This window comes from Achroia grisella, unplaced genomic scaffold (assembly GCF_030625045.1).
Source record: "Achroia grisella isolate CSIRO2021 unplaced genomic scaffold, CSIRO_AGI_Agris_v1 utg660, whole genome shotgun sequence".
NCBI classification, from domain to species: Eukaryota; Metazoa; Arthropoda; class Insecta; order Lepidoptera; family Pyralidae; genus Achroia; species Achroia grisella.
This window is the reverse complement of record NW_026712984.1, coordinates 8,466,604-8,493,612: the sequence shown is the minus strand read 5'-3', so window position 1 is coordinate 8,493,612 and position 27,009 is coordinate 8,466,604. Positions and strand designations below refer to the sequence as shown.

At 36.5% G+C, this 27,009-nt stretch overlaps 2 protein-coding genes across 2 annotated transcripts; one reads left to right on the top strand and one right to left on the bottom strand.

Annotated features, from left to right (window-relative positions):
• Positions 1 to 1,947: 1,947 nt before the first annotated feature.
• Positions 1,948 to 14,423, bottom strand: LOC131849879 (mitochondrial S-adenosylmethionine carrier protein-like). Its single transcript, XM_059200018.1, has 6 exons — positions 14,159 to 14,423; positions 13,474 to 13,594; positions 7,045 to 7,190; positions 6,471 to 6,569; positions 3,471 to 3,626; positions 1,948 to 2,972 (listed from the first exon to the last, which is right to left on the bottom strand). The coding sequence occupies exons 1-6, from the start codon at positions 14,216 to 14,218 to the stop codon at positions 2,694 to 2,696; spliced, it is 861 nt and encodes a 286-aa protein (XP_059056001.1). The 5' UTR covers positions 14,219 to 14,423; the 3' UTR covers positions 1,948 to 2,693.
• An 819-nt stretch (positions 14,424 to 15,242) lies between these two features.
• LOC131849875 (cilia- and flagella-associated protein 45) lies at positions 15,243 to 25,550 on the top strand. The gene is made up of 12 exons (XM_059200012.1): positions 15,243 to 15,391; positions 16,009 to 16,201; positions 17,182 to 17,383; positions 19,004 to 19,139; positions 19,842 to 19,977; positions 20,514 to 20,649; positions 20,883 to 21,061; positions 21,944 to 22,093; positions 22,841 to 22,945; positions 23,387 to 23,466; positions 24,603 to 24,699; positions 25,420 to 25,550. Exons 1-12 carry the CDS (start codon positions 15,297 to 15,299, stop codon positions 25,498 to 25,500), a joined length of 1,590 nt encoding a protein of 529 aa, XP_059055995.1. The 5' UTR covers positions 15,243 to 15,296; the 3' UTR covers positions 25,501 to 25,550.
• The last annotated feature ends 1,459 nt before the right edge of the window (positions 25,551 to 27,009 follow it).

The following is a 27,009-nucleotide window of genomic DNA, read 5'->3' as shown; positions in this document are numbered from 1 at the left end:
AAGTGTAATCATTTTATTGATAACATAATCTAACGAATATGCGAAAAAAAAATGATAACGACCTCAAATCAATATTGAAATATTTGTGACGAGTGAAAATTGTATGATATGAAATGATCGGAAAATTTCATGTCATTGTCAGTTCGATGACAGAATCATGCTCTCGCTCTTTCACTTGATTCATTCATTTACCAGTTGAATTCTTCCAACTCGAGTTGGCAGAATTCAACTCCACTATTCAACATGGCCGACATTTTAGGTTCCAGCGTGTGGGGATGAACTCCCTGTCATATAGATTCGATTAACGGGAAAATAATAACGACACGGATGTTTTTAAACTTTTATTGTTTCTAATAATTTACAACATGTAAATAAAACTGTTCAAAGAAGTACTACGTACTTTAACAATTACAACGGATAAGTTTTAATGAACGTTCGGTTAACAATGTGTCATAAATAATAATCTCAGGACAATTCACACAGCGCCATCTAGTCCCAAGTTAAGCTAGCTATAGCTTGTGTTATGGGTACTAGACAACTGACACATATACATAGATTTTTTTTCGTGAATACGTACATATTATACATAGAAAACACACCGACCGATCATACTCATGAATACAAATGTTTGTGCCGTGCGAGGAATCGAACCCGCGACCATCGGAAGTAAAGCGGTGTGTTACCGCTAGACCACCGCGGCCGTCATAAGTGTAGATCGGTTCTCATAGCGACTTACTATATTTTTAACACTCTCTTTTAGATATATAGGCTTTCTGCTTGTTATCTCTTTTAGATATTATATTCATATGCATGTAGTAAAAATCGGTTATTTCAATATTACAAACAGACACTCCAATTTTATTTATATGTATAGATGTATATTTATTGGTTTTTACGCGACTACCGTAATTCATGTCAAAGTAATAAACTATTTATAATTTATTAACAATTAATTTAAATATCTTTAATTATGACTATTTTTTTTAAACCCTGTAAGCTGGTTATCCTACATTTTCTAATTAAAGCTCTATTCTATTCTTGTCTATTCTATTCTATTCTGTCACACAGGTAGTCTGTATACAAAATCATTTGCGTGGGCACTTCATTCTCACCTACATACGACCTCCACGCGGTTACCCCTTGTAATCGTGATAAGTTATTAATTTGTCACAATGTGCTAACTGGCATGACTTCATACGATAACATTCTCCAATGGTGCCCCGCCAGCGTAAACAGTGCAGGCGAGTGCAACATTTCGTAATTATTTAAACAAAACACTTCTGTGTTGCCACTTCATAGGACTAGGGTGTCATAGTTCTTATACTGTAACTAGTTCGCTCGCGTTAATTTATCCCTTTAGGGGTGGAATTTATCAAAATCCTTTCTTAGGGGATGCCTACGTCATAGTAGCTTTATGCATGCAAAGTTTCAGCCCCATCGGTTTAATATTGACAAAGTTTCAAACAAACTTTCATCCCCTTGGGGGTAGAAATAATCAAAATCCTTTCTTAGCAGATGCCTACGTCATAACATCTACCTGCATGCCAAATTTCAGCCCGATCCGTCCAGTGGTTTGGGCTGTGCGTTGATAGATCACTACGTCAGTCACCTTTGAGTAATATATATTTAGATTTCATTTTATTATTAAAAAAAACACTTCTGTGTTGCCATTTCATAGGACTAAGACGTCATGGTATCTTAAACTATAAATTCACATTATTATTTAAAAAAATGCTTCTGTGTTGCCAGTAAGATGTCAACCTGTAATTTCACTGTCTAACCTACACTCTACAACCGAAACAGCTTGCAAACCAAGCTGCTTGACGGCTGAAGTAGGTGATACTGAGGTACATACGCAGACGAGTTTCTATACTTTTAGGCTGGATTTCACCAATCGTAGTATAAACACGTTCAACGAAACGGAGTTCAGCGTGAATTCGAAACAAAGAACGTTGATCTCGTCTTACTTTGAATGGAATTCACCAGCGTTATACAGATCGCGTTTACCAAAATGAATTTTAGATTTTCATTCGTTCACAGTGTTACACGATCATAAAATAATATTTGAAGCAATGGGTAATTTAACTAAAATAATTTTAAGAAAAATTTGTAATTCAATCATGTGATAATTAGGATAAGTTTTTTAGTTTTTAATTTAATAACTACTGTTGACTACAAAATACATAACAAGTTTTACCTTTAAACAAGGTAAAACATTCTTTTATTCAGGATTTTTTTTACCATACTGGCAATTTTTTATTCCCGATATTATATTGTCAAAAACTTGATTGATGACTGTTTGACAACTGACAGGTTCTTTAAATACGTTTAAAGAGTTAACCGTAGGGAATCGGGCGTTCAGAATTTATAAACGTGTTTAGCGAAATTTGTAGTGGTGAAATGCAAAATGAAGCTTTGAAGATAGATAGATAGATAGATAATTGATTTATTGCTAACATGATACAAATAATACAATTTACAATAAGACACAAAACAAGAAATAAATAATAACATGGAAGTTGGCAATAGGAGCTGCCTCAGCTGTTGCTGATATAAGCACAACCTTAGTGAGGTACACATACAGCGCTGGTTACACGTTTAATGTTTTAATGGCGTTCAGTTCGATCTAAACGCGATCAGTTTCTTTGGTGAAATCCAGCCTTAGTAAACCTAATATACTGCACAAACAAATATTAACTACCATCCAAATGCCCCTCAATGATCCTCTTAACGTCATCATACACCCCAAAGAACACAAAACCACCGGCCATGAACGCCGTCATACGGGGCGTTACACCCGCGAACAACCCCCTCAGGCCCGACTCCAGATATATAGCAGCTAGTACCGGCCGGATACGCAACTTGCGGGTGAGGGTGTACTCGTCGGCCAACATGATGCGAGTCTTGGCGAGGTCTAGGGGAGTGGTCACTGCCGCTGCGAAAGCACCAGCTATGCTACCACATACCGCACTCTGCACAATTACATCCATAAATTAGTACATAGTAGTTATTTTTAAACTTAAAATTATCATCTGCGTGGAATCCAGTCATAAATAAATTCAAGCAAAGTTCAGTAGCAGCAACAGTCAATAAGTGTACGGATACCGTGAGTGCTGTGTGTCGCGAACTTTCGTTGAACAATCTAGTGACGGTAGATGAAAAACTGTTGTGACCTATCTACATTGACATCGCTGTTGCTCCAGTCAGCTCGTGACCACGGCTAGTGCAACCTAGTCGAAACGTCGAGAGAGGTAAATTCCTTTATTTGCCATAAAATTAGTTCGTATTAAGACCCGGTTAATAATTTCAATACATAATACATAAGATTTGATCCATTAATTAGTACATAGTACATAAGGGTTCATCCATACTTTTGTACATAAGGAACGATTCATAAAACCGATCGATCCCCTGTTTAATTAATCCCCTAATTCATTAATGTATTGTATAAATGAATAAACTCAGCAGACCTGCAACGTGGTGATCTGTCCGTCATTGTGTCGCCTGACGGTGGACTTGAGCATCTCCCACACGGGCAGCTCTATGAAGCTGAAGGGCAGGTCCCTTGCCACTGTCGATAGGAACCCCCGGTACATGCCCCGGCGGAAACCCTCCGCCTTATACGCCTGAAACATTAAAAGTGATAGTAAAAATAGATTGTCCCTGTGGTTTAGTGGTTAGCACAACGGTGTACTTTCGTTGGTCGCGGGTTCGATTTGTCGGATGATGCAAACAATTGTATTGATGAGTGTTAGAAATATAAGGCAAATTTAATTCCCACAAATGTTACTAGATGGCGTTGTCATAAAAGTAAAACGCGCCAACGTTTCGTTTTGTAAAATATCAATTGATATGTTCTCATGTTTTGTATTCAATCGTAGAATGTTCGAGAATGTTGTACGGTTCTATCCACCTAAGTGAACAACTAATAAACCATATATATATAGACACTAGTAAAGTGTTTGGTTTGTACCCTTAGGACCTCAAGATTTTTCATGGTCCTTCGAGCCGGATATTTTGGAAACCAGCGCTACAGGTTATATAGTGCTTTGAAGAACACTGGTTCAACCAGACCGCACACCCCGAGGCAGTGGGTTGCGTAGTTTCAAGGGCGCTTTGCAGCAGCAACATCAGCTACGTCATTGTGGTGACGTCAGCAGTCCACGAGTGGAAAGGGCAGCAACTGCAGAGCAATCGGGAGGTGCGGAGGAGGGAACTGTTAGTTTCACAATCACGGTACTTACAATGGTTCCGAAAGAGCCGTGTTAGCTTTCCACATCAATATACAGTGGACCCGCGGTAATCCGGCCCACCTTGTAATCCGACATTGTCTATTATTTGTTATTGAATATTACTTTGACAATATACTTCAGAGTGCATATACATACATACATATATAAGATAGAATCTTATCACTGGATCTGTAATTTGTCGGATTACAAGATACTCTTTTGTAAAAAATTCCGGACTATAAGCAGGGGACCCTTAAGCAGCACTCTATAATCCGACAAATACGATGGTCCGACACTGCCCTGCAAAACGTTTGTCGGATAACCTCTGTCCACTGTATATGTATATAATATAAAGAAACATCATTGGATCTATAATTTGTCGGATTACAAGGTACTCTTTTGTAAAAAAATTCGGACTATAAGGGGTCTTAGGCAGTACTCTATAATCCGACAAATTCTATAGTCCGACACTGCCCTGCAAAATGATTGTCGGACTACCGGGGGTCCACTGTATTGTATTAATAAAACAATACCCTTTTGATACATTCCTTTCGTATTACTTCCGATTTTCGGCTAAGAGACAAGGACAGAAATGATCGGTTTGTTACTAATCTTCACCTAAGACGCTCTTTACCTCTTAAAATATAAATAATTGTTTTTTTTTTAATTATCCTTAGACCCACTCCGTAACAGAAACAACTTTCTGCGAAATAACTTCTCCGCAGAAGGTGAGAACTGCCAGCCACGACCCCTCGCTCCTAACCATTGTCCGAACTAAATTCGGCAGCGAGAGGTCGGCCCCCACTTCCGCGACAACACTTAAACAACAGGACCAACCTATCTCAACCAATGATGCAAACAATTGTATTAATGAGTATAACTGTTTTTATTCTCTTTTTTATTATTTCTAAATTTGAGCTTTGACCGCAATCTCACCTGATGTTAAACGATGATGCAGTCTAATCTGTTACAAGCTCAAATAGTGCGTATTCACTGTTGAAAGATCCAATGTTGTAAGAGGAAAATGCAGGAAAAGCAATCGCTGGGAGAGTGTTCCACTCCTTAGACGCTCGCATAAGGAATGATATTTTTATTTATTTATTTATTAAAACTTTAATGCACAGATACACAAATAAAGGTACACATGACGAACTTAACACCTAGGACAGGGATGTTAGGAGCTCCGTAACCGTAACCAAAACTATCGGATATCCGATATAAAAATATATTCGTAACCGTAGCCGAATCTGAAATAAAAGTTACTGATAATATCGGATAGGGGCGAAGCGTAATTGAGACACGTTATGTAACCATTTTATTAGCTATTTGTATTTTATTTTTGAAATTCCTTAAAAGATTAATATCCGTAACCGAAATTATCCTAAACTAACGGATAATCCTAAATAATTTCATATCCGTATCCGTATCCGTATCCGATATAATAATCGTTCCTATATCAGAAACCTATCCGTATCCGAAATTTCATATCCATACCATCCCGGCTATCTGTGATAGTCCGACTCTGAGATAGATAGAGACTGATAGATCCTGAGAAAGGACATAGGCTACTTTTTAATGCGAAAAAAGGGTTGTAAGGGGTTGAAAGGGGAGATGAAAGGTTGTATGGAAGTATCGTCATTTTTAAAGCTAGAACGATGAAACTTTTTCGTGTTTGGGTTAGATTATTGCATATTTTATCTCTATTTGGTCAAGGTTACTAAAACACGCGGACGAAGTCGCGGGCACAGCTAGTTTTTATATATCATCATTACATAGTATAAAACAAAGTCGCTGTCTGTCCGTCCCTATAATAATAATAATAATAATCTCAGGACAATTCACACAGCGCTATCTAGTCCCAAGTTAAGCTAGCTAAAGCTTATGTTATGGGTACTAGATGACAGATACAAATACATAGATTTCTTTTTTCCTAAATACATACATATTATACATAGAAAACACCCAGACCGATACAAACAATCATACTCATGTATACAAATGTTTGTGCCGTGCGAGGAATCGAACCCGACCATCGGACGTAAAGCGGTGTGCTAGACCGCTAGACCACCGAGGTCGTCCCTATGTATGCTTAAATCTTTAAAACTACGCAACGGATTTTGAAACGGTTTGTTTAATAGACAGAGTGATTCAAGAGGAAGGTTTATATATATATTACATGTACACCCGTGCGAAGCCGGGGCGAGTAGCTAGTATATTATAAAAATCTATGGTACATACCTCTAGTAGTATAGAGATGCTGCTTCGTGCTTTGTCACCTACATACGTCTGCTTCCGTTGCTTCGCTATTTCTGTAGGCACTCGTATAACACACGCCAGCTGTGACAAACAAACATTGTATATATATATATCAATATACATTTTTTATGGATGATAATGGAATGGTGCACCTGCCTGCGGTAACGGTTTACGCTGGCGGGGCAGTGGAGAATGATAAGATGAGCATGAAGTCTGGTAGCCCATCGTGGTAAATGGCAATTTACCGCGTGGAATTTAACTTTATTATTCTAAAATAAAAGATTTTTTCTAAAATAAAAGTTACTTAAATTACTCCTTATTATATCAGCTACCTGCCAAAAATGTCCCGTCAAAATCGGTCCAGCCCTTTCAGAGATTAGCCGAAACAAACAGACAGATAGACAAAAATTGTAGAAAATGTTATTTTGGAGTATGTACCGTATTTATATTCATATGCAAGTAGTAAAAAACGGTTATTTCAATATTACAAACAGACACTCCAATTTTATTTATATGTATTCATGTATAGATTAAAAAACAGTACAAAATAACTCACCACTTCCCCTACACTGGCCGCCAACATATGCACCAGTGGGGTGTACTGTGTTGGGACGTGGGGTTGCACTAGCTTCTTGGTTGTCTCGTAGGAAACAAAGAAAAGTGCTGTCGTGGGCATCGAACTCGTAGCCACTGTGAGAAGACCTGTTGATATTGTTTCCACATCAATCAAATTCAAATTTCAAATTCAAAAATCATTTATTCATGTAGGACATTTTAGTCGCTCATGAACGTCAAGTTTTTACATTAAAATTTTTTTATCTACCGTCCAGTTCGGTATATAGATCCAATTGAGAACTAGCAAGAAACTCAATTGAATTACTTTTTTTTTAAAGCCACTTTATTTACAATGTATAGGTATTTATATAGGTGTCTATGTCTAACATTAAATGAAAATCCCGTGCATGAACAACTATTGCCATGCACGCTCGTCATTCATCGTTTAGTGAGTAGGCTTTGCTCAGTAAATATGATTTGACAGATGTTTTGAATTTATCTAAGGGTAATTCCAGTATATATAGAATGGTGTGCCCGCCTGCGCTGGCGGGGCACCAGTGGAGGATGATAAGATGAGCATGAGGTCAGTAGGTCTACCACGAAAGTTACTGCCGATTATCGCGTAACGAAACGAAAGACGACCGAAATACTAGTTTAAAGGAACCATGAAGTTTCTTCGGAATAAGATATTTCGGACGGGTACCATAGACTATGATCGTGAACGAATGAAAGATGAGAAGTCTTTTATTATACACTCTTAAATTAGGAAAAAAATAAAGTGGTATACTCCGGATAAAATAAAATGTACAGTCGTTTATATTTAAATGTATTGAAATTATAAACTTCTAAAATTAGTAGTATTTTATGTCATAAGAAAACGTCAAACCTCTATTTACATTTGAATTTTTGTTTTTATTTTTTTATATATAAACTTAAGAATTATCATCACAAGTGTTTTTAAATAATTTTTTATTGCTAAATTTGTTCGTTAAACATCAATGAAAATGAACATCTAATAACTTTGATTTTATTTATTAGTTTCTATTTATGACAAGCGCTAACAAATGTATTTATGCATTTAGATTAGATGAGTAATCCCACTGTGGAACAAGTGCATACACTCCTAACATTCCTAGCAGAGCACCAGGAGTTAGCTCGTGGCCACTGTAGAAATGCAGAAGGGCGAACAAGATCCACCCAATTATGGGTTCGTCTTACAGACGAACTCAATGCATTGGGTGGATGCACTAAAACTGTAAAGCAGTGGCAGAAGGTAAGCACTTTTCTTGATATTTTAGTACGTGATATGCATTTAAAATGTTAAATAATTTTGTTATTAAATAAATTTTTCCAATACTGATACTTTATAAATTTTAGGTATGGGCTGACAAAAAATATCTAACTAAAAAAGCTGCTACTGCTGCTCGAAGGTCTGCCACAGCCACTGGGGTAGGGCCATCATCTGCTGAGCCTTTAAACCCAATACAGTGCAGAATATTGGGTATTATGGGAGAGGGCTTTGGAGAACCTCAGTCGGATGCACATGTTCCTGCATTTCCAGAGGTATGTTGTAAAACCATTACTAAAATAGTGCTAACTGTTATCTCTAGACATATATAACATAATGGATGTCATCAAAATACATGGTGACTTCCATAGTATTCCTCATGCATTACCATTCCTTTTATTTCTGTATATAAGGTACCTAAATAGCCTTTTCCCACCTTTCAAACTGAAATACAGCTATGCAAGAACAGCTGCTTCATAGCAGAAATATGAGTTGAGACAGAGTTGGTACCTTTTTATATATACACAGTTTTTCAATGTTAACTAAGAAGTAAAGATAAGACAGTACTAATAAATAACACTTACTTATACCTTATTATTGATTAAAAAATTTATATCATAATAAATTATTGTTATATGAAAATATTTCTGTAAATATTAAGATTATTAGTAATGGGGGCTTATAGTCCTAATCACTAGTATATTCCTAGACATCAAGTCTGTTATTAGTACCAATCATGCATACCGAAAACAATAATGATAATAATTATTTAAAAAAAAACTTTTTTAGAACTTCAACGGCTACTACACGTCCAGAGCGACGAGGCCGTCGAGCAGACGCCATTGGACCTCGCAGTGTACGCAGGCGTTTGTTCGAAATGGAGGAGCGGCGAATCGCAGCGGAGGATCGACGGGTGGTAGAGTCAGGGCTGATTCGCCAATCACTCCAGGAATTAAATGTATTAAGGGATGGATTGGAGGGTCTACAAATAGAATTAAGACGACTGAATATGAATGAATAATTTTGTTTTTTTTTTTAAATTTGACATGATTAATGTTGATTTGTGTTAGTTTGTTGATTTGTTAAATAATGAGTATAAAAAAAGTTACTTAGCTTTAGATATATCATTGTTGATTTGTTGAATTCTGTTAGTTTGTTGATTTGTTAAATAATGAGTATAAAAAAAGTTACTTAGCTTTAGATATATCATTGTTGATTTGTTGAATTCTGTTAGTTTGTTGATTTGTTAAATAATGAGTATAAAAAAAGTTACTTAGCTTTAGATATATCATTGTTGATTTGTTGAATTACGTTAGTTTGTTGATTTGTTAAATAATGAGTATAAAAAAGTTACTTAGCTTTAGATATATCATTGTTGATTTGTTGAATTATGTTAGTTTGTTGATTTGTTAAATAATGAGTATAAAAATGTTACTTAGCTTTATATAAGTATTAACAAAGACACAAAGTACTAAACTACAGTTTTTTACTGGTCATTAATTTAATGCCCCTTGAACTACACTACTTAGTTTGCATATACTTATACAACATTTTTCTGAATGAATGTTTAATCATTTATAATTAGTGTTATTTTAAAAAATGTTTAATATACAATTTTGATTTTACTTTTATCTATATATATATATACCTACATATATGAGATGATAAAATAAAAATATTTTATTGTAAAAAGTTTTTAATTTTGTAAATAAGTAATGCCTTAACTTCTAATAGAATAGAATAGAAAATCATTTATTCAAATAAACTTATTATATTGCTGTCATCTATGAATTCATCTATCCTATAATAGGCTTTTTTACATAACATTTGTTTAATATCAATTTTAACAGCATTTAGGTAAAATTAGTATATTTTTATTGCATAAGTTTCTACTTGTACAGTCTTTAAGTTTCTTGAAACTATCTAAGTTTTTCCTTGTATACATAATATTTCATAAATGTACTGTGAGGCAACGGTGAGGATATTTGATTCTTTAAAGCCTTGATATAATGACTATCTCGAACCCATACCATAAATAGAACGTATGGCTCTCTTCTAATCTTTATATACCTGAAAGAAAAGAAAACATACTAACTGTGAGACTTGGAATTTGATAAATGCACTTGATAGCTTATAGACTATTCAATATAATATCAGCTAATAATATTTAACATAAAAAATACTGAAATACAATCTATAATCATCTTTTATGACATCCTAATAATGAAAAGGAATGACAAAACATTGTATTCTTGTTTGTTCACCAATTTTATATGTAGTACAACTACAAAGTTAACAATTACGATTTATTTACCCAGCAAATAAGTTGTTTCTCTTTGAAGACTCTCCAAATGATCTTTGATCTCGTTATGCTCCCAAATGAATGCATCATGAGTGGCACCACCATAAGAGGCGTCAATATTCATAATTATTAAATTACTGTCAGCAATCTAAAAAATAGGACAAACATTATAAAGATATTTGCAGATAGTGACAAATATGAATAACTTGAGAATTATTTATACACTATGCAAATTTTACATAAAATACTGTACTTACAACTTGAACATTTAAAGAGTGGTAATGTTTTCTATTGAAAAATCTCTCTTCATTGACTGTTGGCCGGATTATAGCTACATGGGTGCTGTCGATACATCCTATAACACCAGGGATACCATACTGTGTAGCAAAACTGAAAAAGAAATATAAACTACTGATTATTTAAACATCAATTAACTTATGCTGATTCCTGAAATTAACAACAATATCATTTATAAATTTACAGCTACAAATAGTTGACTGAACTAAATTAATAGTATATGTATTATAAATCGACAAAGAGCATAAAATTCTATAAAGTTAAATCTTAATCATATTTAATATACATAAACTTACTTTCTCTTCAATATGTTCCTGTTTTCCCTGGATTGAGGAAATCTTATAAATTTCCTTAGTATTTAGGGCATCTGTTACATCCCTGATGCAGTTTGAGACAGACTGCTGAGCCATAGTGGTGTCTAAATTTTGTCCGACTGCACCCTGGTAGCTACCACTGGCATAAAAATTTAATGCAGTGAGAATCTGAAAAAAAATAGATATGGGAATACTAAATAATAGGTAAATACTAAATTTTTTCATCTACAAAATGTACATAAGTTCTTACTTTGGTTATTGGATCGATTGCTCAACTATTTTTAGGCAGGGGTAATAATCGTACCACATACTGACAAAGATTCTCGAAGACTTCCCGACTGAGTCTGTATTTAGATACAAACTCGAAGTCGGGAATGGATCTTTGGAGGTACCTAGTACGCATTTTTCTTTTAAACCTGCGTCTTTCAATTTCTTCTTCATTGAGGGCTTCTAAAATTCCAGCCAATCTTGGCATAATGAAACTAAATCAAAATAAAGTAATGCTAAGTTGTAGGTTACATTGAACACAATAATATTTAAAAACACTAATTAGTTTAACTTTTATCACATTATTCACTGTAACACATTAACTGAATTATTAATTAATCACTTTTTTATATATTACAGCACTTATATACGTAAAATCCATACTTACGAAAGTAAAAAGTTAACTATTTAGGTTTCGTCTACTTCGCACTTTAAATCACGATAAACGTGCTGTCAAAACGTCATAATCACGTACGAACGGATACTTCATGGTACGATTTGGAACGATCGAAACGATATTCTCCGTTTTCGGGCACGATTTCGGAATGAACGTTTTTCATGGTACGAATCACACGAAATATCGATCCGAAATTTCGGAATTGCACTTCGTGGTAGACCTACAGGTCAGTTAGCACATCGTGACAGATTCACCAGGAAACCATCATGATGGCTTCCAGGGGGAACCGCATCAACCTGACATGTTACAATGGGGACACTAGACCCCTTTACTAATAATCCCCCTCCTGGCAGAAAAGTGCTGTTTTTTTTTGTGAATGATTATGTAATGGTGCACCCGCCTGCGCTAACGGTTTACGCTGGCGGTGCACCAGTGGAGGATGATAAGATGAGCATGAGGTCAGGTCAGTTAGCTCATCATGACAAATTCACCTAGAATTCATCACGATGGTTTCCAGGGGGAACCGCGTGGAGGTCGACCTAACATGGTACATTGCTAGCAATGGAAGTTACTAGTTCCTATTACTAACAATCCCCTTTCCCCCTAAGAAAGTACTGTTGTGGGCATCGAACTTGTAGCCACTGTGAGACCTGTTGAAATTGTCATTATTATACGCCATTCCTTAGTCGTAGACAGAGGTATCAAATGTCGATGTTGTGGTGAACATAACATAACTCATGTATTTCCCAGATTTAACTCTTTATATTTGAATACAACGCGAGACCTTAAAGTTATAAAGCATAAGGTATATTTTTATCTGAAACGTATTTCATTAAATGCAGAAAAAATCTAATAACGCCATCTAGTGCGTAATAGACAACTGCAAAAATAAATTTTAAATTGAAATGAACTGGGGACTGGTCTGTTCGGGTTACGACACTGATTGGACCATTTGCTTTTGCAATAGCACATGCAGGTGGTCACTCTATTCTCCCAATTTTGAATTTAAAAATGAATCTGTATTATCTATAAGCTATATTACTGTAAAGTTTAATTAAAAACCATTCAGTAGATTTTGCGTGAAACATAACAAACATCCGTCCATGCTCTACATTCATCTTCGCGTTTATAATTTTACTAAGATTTACTATTTAGACTCTAATGAATTAGTACTAGTTGGTAGTTTGTATTCACACATTTAAACTTAACATATTTAAAAGAGCAACACGCAGCTTTCTCGTTATTGCAAGAGCAATATCATATGCTGGTGGTCACTCTATTCTCACAAATTTGAATTTAAATGAATCTGTATTATTGTAAACATGTACAATATTTATTTGAAAAGAATACGAGCTGAGTTTCTTGTCAGTTCCTCTCATCTTGAAATCATTCGGAACTGACTGTAGATTTGACATATCATAAGAGTCTGTAATAGACCTACATGAATGAAGATATTTTGAATTTGAATGATATAGAAGTTTTCAACGGGGAAGAAATTTTCCAGAAGTTTGCAACCAAGGGGAAACTAGTCACATTGATCTGTTGCTGGCTCATGGCATACATACCACGATAAACTCCTCTAAAACCACCCGCCTTCTGGAAGCCCTGTTCACTTTGCAGACGGGTTTTCAGCGTGTCCAATGGATAGAGTGCGACATCCACGGACACACCTGCTATGGCTCCACCCTGTAGGATGTAATAATAATAATTCCGGACATTTCACACAGCGCCTCCTAGTCCAGTACTAATCGGCTTGTATTATGGATACTAGACAACTCATAGACATACTATGATATATATTGTGGTAATACTAGCTGTCCCGGCAAACATTGTTTTACATAATTTATATTATATACACAGGTTTAGCTAGCTTAACTTGGGTCTAGATGGCGCTGTGTGAATTGTTCTGTAAAAATAAAAAAAAATTTAGTAATGCTCAGTAGCTAATGGTTGTAATGTTATAAAACCTATGCACTTCCTTGATCAATGGACTACCCAACACTAAAAATTTCAAAATTGGATTGGAATCGGAAGAGACTAAGTATGGCCATTCAAAGAGGCAACACTGCCCGTATCTTGGATATGCTGCCTCGATGTGTCGCGTTGGATTAAATTGGCTGTTTTTGTGTGAATGTTTACATATGTAATTATTTATTTATAATACGTTAATTCATTTTGTTAGTGTTTTTTCAATGATAACCTTAAATTTTAACCCTACTTTTGAAAATATACATATTTTAAATTTCATACCAGTAATGGTGCTAGGTAAGTAGATTTCTGTGTTCTGCCACGTCTGTCTGCAGCTTCCATCGTTATTACGTTTATTTATTAAGATTTTAAATACTTTTTTCTCAGTCAAATATTACAGTTAAGTTTTCTTCGTAAATTCATGGATACTATCTCCAATTTCTACAGTTCATGTAATCAGAAAGTTTCACTTGTACTTGTACTAGAAACTTATGTATATTATAATATACAAGAAAGTAATTTTATTCTATAAATTCTTAATTTATCGATAACAGAAATAAATTGTATAACAAAGTAAACAATTAATTTACCATGTGAGATTGACATTGACATTCATGACAGTAATATTTGACAATGACAACTAACAGCCATAGACAAGACATAAATGTAACTACCAGAATTAAAATAGAGTCGGTTAACAGCTTTATATGTGTAAGAAATATTAGAGGAAACTAAATTAACGTATGCAATCAAATACATTTTATTTTCTTACATTATGTTATTGGTATAGTACGAACCGATCATTACAATGTCGAGATGAGTAACAACCGGCCTATAGTTTATTTTATACAACAAGCTTTATAGCAGTATATATTATTACATATGACAATTAAAAAAATTAATCATGAATAATTTAAGATTAATATTAAACAGGATGTCTTTTATAATTCATCCCATTCTTTTCCTTTTTATCTTTATTATATTTATATACATAGACACAATAATATTGTGACAAATCTGTTATTATTACTTTGTGTAAGATTTCAACACGCAACAAATATATTTACACGCATTAGAAATCACGAGTGTAGTTTATCCTTACGAATATTATAAATGAGACAGTAACTCTCTGCCTGTCTGTCTGTCTGCCTCGCTTTCACGCTAAAACTACTGACATAGTCTACTTTTTAATCTGAAATAAGGGTTGTAAGTGGTTGAAAGGGGATGAAAGGTTATATGAAAGTATTGACAATTTATGTAGACGAAGTCGCGGGCACTTCTAGTAATAAATAAGCTCAGAATAAGACAGAAATAATAAAATGTTTGTTACTTAGCAACTGTTGACACTGAGTTTGTCATTGTTCAGAATAGGATCGTATTTATTGGTGCAGATTTTTTTTATAATTTTATTGAAAGTACCATGCCAAAAGTCCCTCCAGTGAAGAATCCCCATGATGGTATACCATACCATAATGTACAGCAGGGCAATGACCCCGGTTGCTATCAATTGCACAGGTGGGTATTTATCAAAGTATTTGTAGCAATTTAACACTGTGCTGAGTTTTGGAATCAATAATATTAAAATTAGTGGAATATACATATATATATTGACATTGTTTATGCATTTGACATATGTTATATATATGTACTAGCTGTTCCGGCGTCCGGGAGTGTTGCCATATCTGGCTTCATTAATTATACCATGTAACCCGACTCAAAGAAATCTTTAAACGAGAACCATAGAGTATAAATTTAATAATACGTAGTTTGTACGAAATATCGTGTGTCAGGTTAGAGCAGTCGAGAACAAGATGTTTTATTTTATATCACACTAGCTGTATCCGTGACTACGTCCGCGTAGATATTAACTTTATTTTTCTAAAGTAAAAGTAGTCTAAGTTACTTCTTATTACATCAGCTATCTGCCAAAAAAAGTCTGGTCAAAATCGGTCCAGCCATTTCAGAAATTAACCGGAACAAACAGACTGACAGACAGACAAAAATTGTAAAAAATGTTATTTTGGTGTATGCACCGTATTTATATTCATATGCATGTAGTCAAAATTGCTTATTTCAATATTACAAACAGACACTCCAATTTTATTTATATGTATTAATTTTATCTTCAACAGACCGTCGCAATGTCGTCTCAAGTTTCCAATTACGAAACGACCTATACACAAATGCGAGAGTCCAAAACGTGAATACACTATGGTCCCGCAGAGTAGCGGCTGGCGCAATCTGCTGGTACCCAAAACCAAACCAAATTACTATCCAGCTATTATGCACAAAAAGGAATATGAACGACTTAAAAAGCAGGCTAAGGTATGTTAAAACTGATTATACGGTTATATTGCCAATTTTTTAAAAGAGCAACACACAAGTTTCTTGCTTGTTCTTCTTTTTTTTCGGAGTACTCTAATGCTGCTGGTCGCAGCTGGCCTTCACAGCTTCACCGGACGATAGGGGGCGAGTGTTGATGGCACTCCAAACCAAAGGAAGGACTTATGGAGCGGCTGAAGGCCAACTCTCGCCTGACGGGTACGACTTTAGTCTGAGGGCACCGCTAAGGGTTCGAACCTCGGCTCAGGCCGTCGTAATATCGATCCCCGTTTGAATTGGACGGGGGATCGATAGGAGGGGGCCGTTCTTCTTGTGATGAGACAGTTTTCCGAATGAGCGGTAGATTAAAAAATGTGATGACTATTCAAAAGTGCTTAAATTTAATTTTATTTCTTTGGATGTTTTGTGTTAAGTTATTAAATATTTCTTACTAGCTGTGCCCGCGACTCCGTTCGTAAGGAATAGAGGATGAATGAGGAATTTCCATTTCATCCCCTATTTTTTTTACAAACGGATAATATTCGTACAAACTTTGAATGTCATATTGATAGTTAAAAGCTTAAAAATAAGTTTAAAGCTTCTAGCTTTAAAAATTATGATACATCCATAGAACGATTCATCCCCTTTCAATCCCTTACAACCCTTTCTTTGCATTAAAAGTAGCCTATGTCCTTTCTCAGGGTCTAGACTATCTGTATACCAAATTTCATTTAAATCGGTGCAGTAGTTTTGGTGTGAAAGCGAGACACACAGACAGACAGAGTTACTTTCGCATTTATGACATTAAATAAGGAATAAGGATTAGAAAGGATAAGGAGTAAGGAAGTAAGGATTTATATATTGAGTCGCGAGTAGTTAGTTTGTTATATAAGATCCGCTTTGTAATACCAATATTTTCATTCATTCATTCATTCATTAAAGTCGCCGTCGGTTAGTTAATGTGTAACTTGATGTTTTTGTAGATTGTGACTCAAGAGGAACAAGTACAAGCTATGCACGCCCAAGAAGCTGCAATGCAGAAGGCAGCGAAGGACTCAGAGGAGAGGAAGAGGCGCTTGAAGGAGAAACTCCTGCCGCAGCCAGGAGCTGAAGCAGCCACCGGCACCGCAGACCCCGAGTTGGAAGGACCTGACCAGGCCGCGCATACGCTGTCCAGAGCAGAGAGTGAATCTTCTTTTTATATCATACTAGCTACTCGCCCCAGCTTCGCCTGGGTTTATCTGCGTGTATTATACATATAATCCTCTTGAATCACTCTATCTATTAAAGAAAACCCCTTCAAAATCCGTTGCGTAGTTTTAAAGATTTAAGCACACATAGGGACAGACAGCGACAGCGACAGCGACTTTGTTTTATACTATGTGTAAGAAGCACTAATTATGATGGACGACTGACGCTTTGAAGCCGGCTACCGCAAGGGAAACCCCAAGTAGCGCCCGTGACTTGTGACACGGGTGTAGGTTTAAAAGGCCCTTTTAGAATGCATTAACACTCACCTTCACTACTTGCAGCTCCCCCCAGGCCCAACTAAGACCGGGATAAACCCATTTCTAATACAATTCACTTTAATATCCAAAACACAACTGGTACACTCTGCGCTCGTCGACTGAATGCCGCGGCTCATGCAACGAAAGAGGATTATTCAACTACCGACCTCCGTATTTATAGACCAAAGTCAGTGTAGTAGGTCTATAAATACTAGATGGCGCTATTTACAATATTCGTAATAATCTTTACATTGGTTACTTCATTAGTACTAAAAACAAACTACCTTCTTTTAATATATTTTTAAAATATCGGATTTTTTCTACAATAATGATGCGAATTCTAATATATGTAATGTTCATACTGCCTGCCTAGGTTCTCTGGTGAAAATACAACGCAGGGTTTTTCAAGAAGGGTACATTAAGGTTTCTTAAGGGTCGGTAACGCGTGACACCCCTGGTGTTTCAGGCGTCCATAGACTACGGTAACCGTTTCCCATCAGATGGGCTGTGTATTTGTTTGTCACCTACACAGTATATAAGATCATATCGTTTACCATATGCTTGTTGGTCTAGTATAAAAAAACATATTTTGTTACTGAATGAATTGAATTTGACGACCTCGGTGATCTAGCGGTCTAGCACACCGCTTTACGACCGATGGTCGCGGGTTCGATTCCTCGCACGGCACAAACATTATGTAGATTTAGCCCAGTGCCCCACAAAATCGCGATCCGCCCCTGAACTTTACAGTAATAAAAGCTTATGCATCAGAATAACACATAGGTTATATTTTTTATTGATGTTTAACACAGGTGAAACCTATTTATATATTACTGTAAAGTCTCATTGAAGTCTTTAGTACTTTAGGCGTGATAGAGTAACAAACGTCCATACTTACAAACTTTTGCGTTTATTATACTAATAGGATTAGAATAGAATAGAAAATCATTTATTCAAATAAACTTAATTTAAGCACTTTTGAATAGTCATAACAATTTGTTTTTTATCTACCACTCGTTCGGAAAGCTGTCTCATCACAAGAAGAACGAGCAAGAAACTTGTGTGTTGCTCTTTTAAATAATCCTTGTAAGTTTACATTTACAAGTCGAAACGTGTGAATACAAACTACCAACAAGCACTAATTTTTGGGTCAAATATAAATGTACAATAAGATTAAATCAGTCGTAGTGATAAGAGCAGACCAGTCCCTACAAGCAGCACTCGTTCACGAGTATGACGGATGAGCCAGCCATCACTGCGCTCGACCATATTTTATGGATTCTTTTCTGATGTTCAGTGCTGCGCGCAGACAACATGCAGGGTCCACGTCTCTGCAATCGCATCATTCTAGCGTCCAAGTGTCACGCCATCCGCGACGCCCAGATTGCTGAGAAGGAGCTCATCAAGAAGGAACTTGACGAGGAGGAGAGAAGGTGAGCGTTACAGAAGAATATAGTCTACTTCTGATACTATTAGTCTACTTTATTAATTTTATCTTCTTATTTTTAGCTAACTACACCCCCGACTTCGCCCGCGTGGAATATAACTTTATTTTTTAAAATAAAAGTAGCCTAAGTTACTCTTTATTACGTCAGCTACCTGCCAATAAAAGTCCCGTCAAAATCGGTCCAGCCATTTCAGAGATTAGCCGGAACAAGCAGACAAACAAAAATTATAAAAAATATTACTTGTATTTATATTCATGTGCATGTAGTAAAAAACCTGTTATTTCAATATTACAAACAGACACTCCAAATATTATTTATATGTATAGATTTTATCTTACATAAAACTAGCTGAACCGTGCAATTTCGACTGCGTCACATTTCCCTCGTTTTTGCTAGATTTCATATTATATTGGTCATAGCGTGGTGGTAGATGATATAACTAATAGCTTTCCTCGATAAATGGGCTATCCAACACTAAGAGAATTTTCAAAATCGGTTCAGCAGATCCAGAGATACCTATCTACACATTTAGTGCGCATTAGCACAAAAAAATCTGTTTGTAATAAGAAATAACTTTGTAAATTTTATTTGTATTAATTCAACGCGGTCGAAATCACGCGTAACGTCTAGTCATCCATAAAAACCTTAAATTTAACCTTATTATAATCATGATATGGTCCATTTGAGATTGGACGCGATAATGGAAGAGAACCGCGTGTCTGCTGTGCAGCGCGCTGAAGATGAAGAGGAGCGGCGGCACAGGCTCCGGCTGCAGAACCTCGCCGCGCTCAAGGAACAGATCCACGCCCATGAGACTGCCAAGGTCCGACCCATGTAGATTACAGACTTACAGTTATCACTATTTCTATTCCTAAGGAGTGACGCACAAAATGGCGGCCTATGAATAGAATAAAGTGGAATAGGGTGGAATAGGGACGAAAAGAGTGGAATTGAGGGGATTAGAGTGGAATAGAGGGGATTAGAGTGGAATAGAGGGGATTAGAGTGGAATAGAGTGGAATAGAGTGGAATACAGTGGAATTGGGTGGAATAGAGTGGATTAGGATCGATTAGAGTGGAATAGGGTGGAATTGGGTGGAATAGGGTGGATTAGAGTGGAATAGGGTGGAATTGGGTGGAATACAGTGGAATACAGTGGAATTGGGTGAAATAGGGACGAAAAGAGTGGAATTGAGTGGAATAGGGTGGAATTGGGTGGAATAGGGTGGATTAGAGTGGAATAGAGTGGAATTGGGTGGAATTCAGTGGAATAGGATGGAATAACAAACAACCCAAATAAAAAAATAACTTCTTTCTAAATTTAGTAAGTTTTAAAAAAATGTTATTTAATTGTATTCAGATAATGGAAGCGGAACGTATCGAAGAAGAGAGTATCCGAGTGAACCAGGCGAACATAGCGATGCAGATTGACGAGGCGCAGAAACTGAAGGAGAAACATGGGAGACAGACCAAGCTTAAGGAGATACTGGACCAGGGTACGATATTGACTCGTTACTACACATTTTTCTGTTATGGATGATAATGAAATGGTGCACCCGCCTGCGCTAACCCTATGTATGCTTAAATCTTTAAAAATACGCAACGATTTTGAAGCGGTTTATTTAATAGATAGAGTGATTCAAGAGGAAGGTTTATATGTCGCCCGAGCGAGGCGGGGCGAGTAGATAGTTGACAATAAGGATTTAATATAATTTTAATTTTTGTTCAGGTAATGCTGAACTGCTATACTACAAGCAGCTGCAGAATGAGGAAGAAAGAATTATGGATCTTCGAATCGAGAACTTCCTGAAACAGAAACAGCAGAGAGAGACGAAGGCCAGGGCCGAGGCGGAAGCTGTCAAAGCAGCTAAGCAGAAGGGAATCGAGCACATCGCTAAAGCTCAAAAGGTAATAAAAACTTCACTTATGTACCCACTCTTCATATAATTATATTTGACGACCTCGGTGGTCAAGCGGTCTAGCACACCGCTTTACGACCGATCGCAGGTTCAATTCCTCGCACGGCACAAACATTTGTATTCATGAGTATGATTATTGGTATCGGTCTGGGTGTTTTGTAATATGTATGTATTTACAAAAAAATATCGATGTATATGTATCAGTTATCTAGTACCCATAACACAAGCTGTAGCTAGCTTAACTTGGGACTAGATGGCGCTGTGTGAATTGTCCTGAGATTATTATTATTATTATTCTTATCTCTCATTCTCTCAGCTTTTGCTGGTTTTTTTTCCACACTTACGGACAGAAATCAAGTAAGTGCAGTGTGTGGGTGTGCGCATGTGTGCGTGCGTATGAGTTCGTGTGTGTATGTGTGAGTGTGTGTGTACTCATTGTGTGACTGGTGTGACTAGTGTTATTATTATTATTCCTGCAAATATTATTATTATTATTATATAAACTTTGATAAAACAAAAACAACAAGATCTTACTATGTAATATTATATTATCTGTGATCTTACTTAATATTATAAATGTGAAAGTAAGGATGTTTGTTACACTTTCACGCAAAAACTACTGAACCGATCATCATGAGATTTTGTACACATGTTCTTGGAGGTGTTTCATCACATGTGAACTAGCAAGAAACTTGTGTGTTGCTCTTTTAAATAATCCTTGTAAGTTCACATTTTACAAGTCGAAACGTGTGAATACAAACTACCAACCAGCACTAATGTATTTAGGCTCAAATATAAATATACAATAAGATTAATACATACATAATATACATAGAAAATACCCAGACTCTTATCTGTCGATCTGTTACAGGCAGAACAAGAGCTGAAAGAAGAATTGGAACGTATCCGCAACTTGAAGATCCAGGAGGACGTAGAGAGGAAGTACAGACGGCGGGAGAGGGAGGCTGCCATCAAGAGGAACAAGGAGATTAAGCAGCTCCACGAGGCCAGGGTCCAGCAGGTATACGCTACAGTTTTTATCTCAGGACAATTCACACAGCGCCATCTAGGCCCAAGCTAAGCAGAGCTTGTGTTATGGTACTGGACAACTGATGCAAATACTTAATATGTACGTACATTAGGAGGGAAGGGAATGTGGACTGATGATCTTATTACTAGCAATGTACCATGTCAGGTTGAACTCCACGCGGTTCCCTGGAAACCATCGTGATAAATTCCTGGTGTATTTGTCACGATGTGCTATCTGACCTGACCTCATGTTCATCTTATCATCCTCCACTGGTGCCCCGCCAGCGTAAACCGTTAGCGCAGGCGGGTGCACCATTACATTATCATCCATACAAAAAAAATCATGATATGTCAAACCACAGTCATTTCAGAGTGCTTTCGAGCCAAGCAGAACTGACAAAAAAAACTGCGCTGTTATTCTTTTCCTATATACTATGCTAATAATAATAATCTCAGGACAATTCACACAGCGCCATCTAGACCCAAGTTAAGCTAGCTAAATCTCGTGTTATGGGTATTAGATAACTGATATGTATACATAGATAATTTTTTTTCGTAAATACATACATATTATACATAGAAAACACCCAGACCGAAACAAACAATCATACTCGAGCATACAAATGTTTTTGCCGTACGAGGCATCGAACCCGCGACCATCGGACGTAAAGCGGTGAGCTAAACCGCTAGACCACCGAAGTCATCACATTGTTATTAAACTACAGTTTTATCCACACAGATCAAAGATATACATCGTTTGATTGCGAGAGAAATTGCCAAAGATGAACAAAGTTTCAACAACGCGGCGCGGCAAAACGAAGAGTTCATCCAGAAGGAGAAAGCGGTAAGCATGCTTTACAGGTTTTGAAACTATTCCAATGCTGTTGGCCGCAGCTGGCCTTTACAGCTTCACCGGACGATAGGGGGCGAGTGCAGATGGCACTCCAAACCAAAGGAAGGACTTATGGAGCGGCTGAAGGACAACTCCCGCCTGACGGATACGACGCCAGTCTGAGGGCACCGCTAGGGGTTCGAACCTCGGCTCAGGCTGTCATAATTTCGATCCCCGTTTGAATTGGACGGGGGATCAATCGGAGGGGAAAAGGGGTTTGGTGCCCTATGACAATGCGACTGTAGTCTGATGGCACCGGCTAGGGATTAGAGCCTCTGCTCGGGCCGTCGTAAGTTCGATTCTCATTTGAATTGGACAGAGGATCGATCATAAATTTATAGCAAATAATAAATAAGATTTAGTAAAGAAAAATAATAAATACATTATTTTCAGTTGGACGACAAACGAAAGGCTCGTATAGAACGACATCGACAGGAGATCATGATGCAAATCAATGATAAAGAAAGAGCTAGGTATGTCTATATTATTTTTTTCACCAAACTGAAGAGGAAACAAATTCAAATTCAAATTCAAAATCAAAAATTTTTGCCGCTTATGAACGTCAAATTTTTTACATTATAATTTTAATTTTTTCCATACCGTCCAGTTCGGTATATAGATCCAATTGAGAAGAACTGGCAAGAAAGTCAATTGAATTACTTTTTTTTTAAAAGCCAGTTTATTTAGTATGTATTTTTATCTACAATGTATATTAAACGTCACTACACATCCTATGTGGTTGTAGCCCACTCATGCATAAACGAAATATCTCCTTTGGAAAGTTTACACTATCCTGAGGAGATAAAAACCATCGCTCCTAAGAATATCCTTCAATTCTTGCCCCTGACGGGTCTAGGTAGCGAACTTTGAATACGGTCGAGCACAATAGATCTATGTAGGTGCACTGACAATAGCCTATACCCCCAATAAAGGGGGATTGTTAGTAATGTGGCTTAATAACTCCATTACTAGCAATGTACCATGTCAACTTGACCTCCACGCAAGTCCCCCTGGAACCCATTCTAATAAATTCCTTACAATTTGCTACAAATAGCTGACATGACCTCATGCTCATCTTATCATCCTCCACTGTTGCCCCGCCAGCGTATACCGTTAGCGCCAACGGCGGATCCAGAGAGGGGGTCATGGGGGTCATAACCCCCCCCCTGAGCCCAGGACTTAGGTGGACCACTAATTAAACATAATGATTGTATTTATATATTTTGTCACCATACAGATTTTATGTAACTACATACCTTCAATATTTAATTAATTATATTTAAATAGTGCTTCTCTGGATGACTTCAAGAAAAGATGGCAATATAAACAAGTTATTTATAAAGAATAAATATTTTTAAGTGCAGTACTTGCGTACATTAATAAAATACCTACTTTTTACTTGTATCTATTGTTATCAAAATTAAATTATAAGTTCTTGACTTGACCACGACTATGTGACCCCCTCCTGGTGCCAAAGCTGGATCCGCCCTTGGTTAGCGCAGACGGGTGCATCAATCCATTATATTTTAATAAAATAATTAACGAAAGGGTGCCGAGTGTTGACAGAGATATTACAAGTATAGGCACATCTCTGAACTGGTTTCCTTAGGGCTGAGCTGCGGGAGAAGATCCACAATGAAGGTGTGGCGCTTCGGATGGAACAGGACCAACAGGACACGTACGAGAGGAAGGTCATTAAGCAGAAGGTAACAATGGTCCCAGCATTAAGAATTATAAGTGCCATAGACAAAAAAATATTACCACAGACAATTTTTTTTATCGAATGTGATTACTTTGCAGAAGTCTATGTCATTACTCAATTAATGTGGAAGTCCATTTCAGCCATGCATATAAATAAAATTGGAGTGTTTGTAATATTGAAATAACAGTTATTTATTACATGCATATGAATATAAATACAGTACATACACCAAAAAAACATTTTTTACAATATTTGCCTGTCTGTTTGTGTTTGTTTCGGCTAATCTCTGAAATGGCTGGACAGATTTTGACGGGACTTTCTTTGGCAGGTAGCTGGTGTAATAAACAGTAACTTAGGCTACTTTTATTTCAGAATAATTCCACGCAGACGAAGTCGCGGGAACAGATAGTTACTAAATATGTTTATAATATTTTCTTTAATTCCTCTACCATTAGCATGTGTAAATATTGCTAGTTCAATTCACACAGCGCCATCTAGTCCCACAGTAAGCAGAACTTGTATTATGGGTACTAGACAATATATAAATACTTAGATACTTGTTTTGTAAATACATACATAATATACATAGAAAACAGCCAGATCGATACAATCATGAATACAAATGTTTGCACCGCGAGAATCGAACCTGCGACCATCGGAATCAAAGCAGCGCTAAACCGCTAGACCATTGAGGTCGACAATAACATATTTGTGTATATAACAGGTGGCGTCTATGAGGCAGCAGAAAGTCCCCGAGAAGTATGTCAAAGAAGTGGAGCAGACGCTCGGCAAACACGGATATTAGGAAGCTGATGTTGTTGTTTTTTTTAATGTTTATTAGGAACAATGTCTTGATATCAGTATAATGTGTGAAAAAAAATAATGTTTTATTACTTACTAGTTACCCACCCCGGCTTTGAACGGGTATACTTGTATTATATGGTACATATAAACCTTAGACAAAGTTTCATACTAACTTTCATCCCCTATTTTATACCTTTGGGGGTAGAATTAATCAAAATCCTTTCTTAGCGGATGCCTACGTCATAACATCTACCTGCATGCCAAATTTCAGCCCGATCCGTCCAGTGGTTTGGGCTGTGCGTTGATAGATCACTATGTCAGATATACATAAAAAAGGATGTCACCACAAAACAAGCAGTAGATATTACTATATAATTAAAAAAAACAGTACGCTAAATCGCTCGACCACCAAGGCCGTCATATGCAATAGAAAATAAAAAAAACATGTACAAATTCAATTTTTTAATACTATTCTTCAATTGAACACATAATTCATACATAAAACAGCCATAACATCAAAAATTATTATAAACAAAACATAGGCGCCGTTCAAGTATTACGTGAGCAGATTTATTACAATTATTTACCCCCATCCCCTTGTCAGCAAACGTAATCAAAGCTCTCACCCCCTCCCCATGATTACGTAAATATTTGCCAATTAATGTATTGGTTCTAGCAAAGACAATGTGAGGGGTGTAAAAAAGTAAATTACTGCCGGTGACGTAATCATCATCTAGACCACCCCCCCACCCCCCGTGTCATCCAAAGACACCCCCCCCCCCCCCATAGTGCTTACGTAATACTTGAACGGTCCCATATACACTCACACAAAAACCATACAACATACACTATGTCACTCCGGAACTCTTAAGGCGGGTCATATGGTTATATCACTTTTATTATATAAAACTACAGTCCGTCCGCTCAGAGTTTGCGTTTCTGACAGGTCGGGATCGAATGGGCGATGTAACTTTGAACTGACGTACAATTTATGACAAAATTTTAAATATTTGCCATATTAACGAGTGATAACATCAAAAATTTCGGGCTAACATTATTAACTATTAACTACCCAAAAAATATATAAACAATTGTTTTTGATTACTCCAAAAAATATTTAAAATTTTTCCGTAAATTGTACGTCAGTTCAAAGTTACTTGCCCATTCGATAAATTTGCCGTAAAACACAAAAGAAACTATTGTTTTTATATTTTTTAATAGCCCGAAATTAATAAGTTTATTGTAATTTTTGATATTATCACTCGTTAATATGGCAAATATTTAAAATGTTGTCATAAATTGTACGTTAGTTCAAAGTTACATCGCCCATTCGATCCCGACCTGTCAAAAACTCAATCTCTGATCTTGTAATTTAACTGCCTGATCTCTAGCAATGCCCCGTTAGCACAGACAACATTCTATTGCATCATCCATAAAAAAACATCTATAGTCCTGAGGATAAATTCGACAATGACATTTTTGTTGTATTTCTTTCTTTTAAACTCGCACA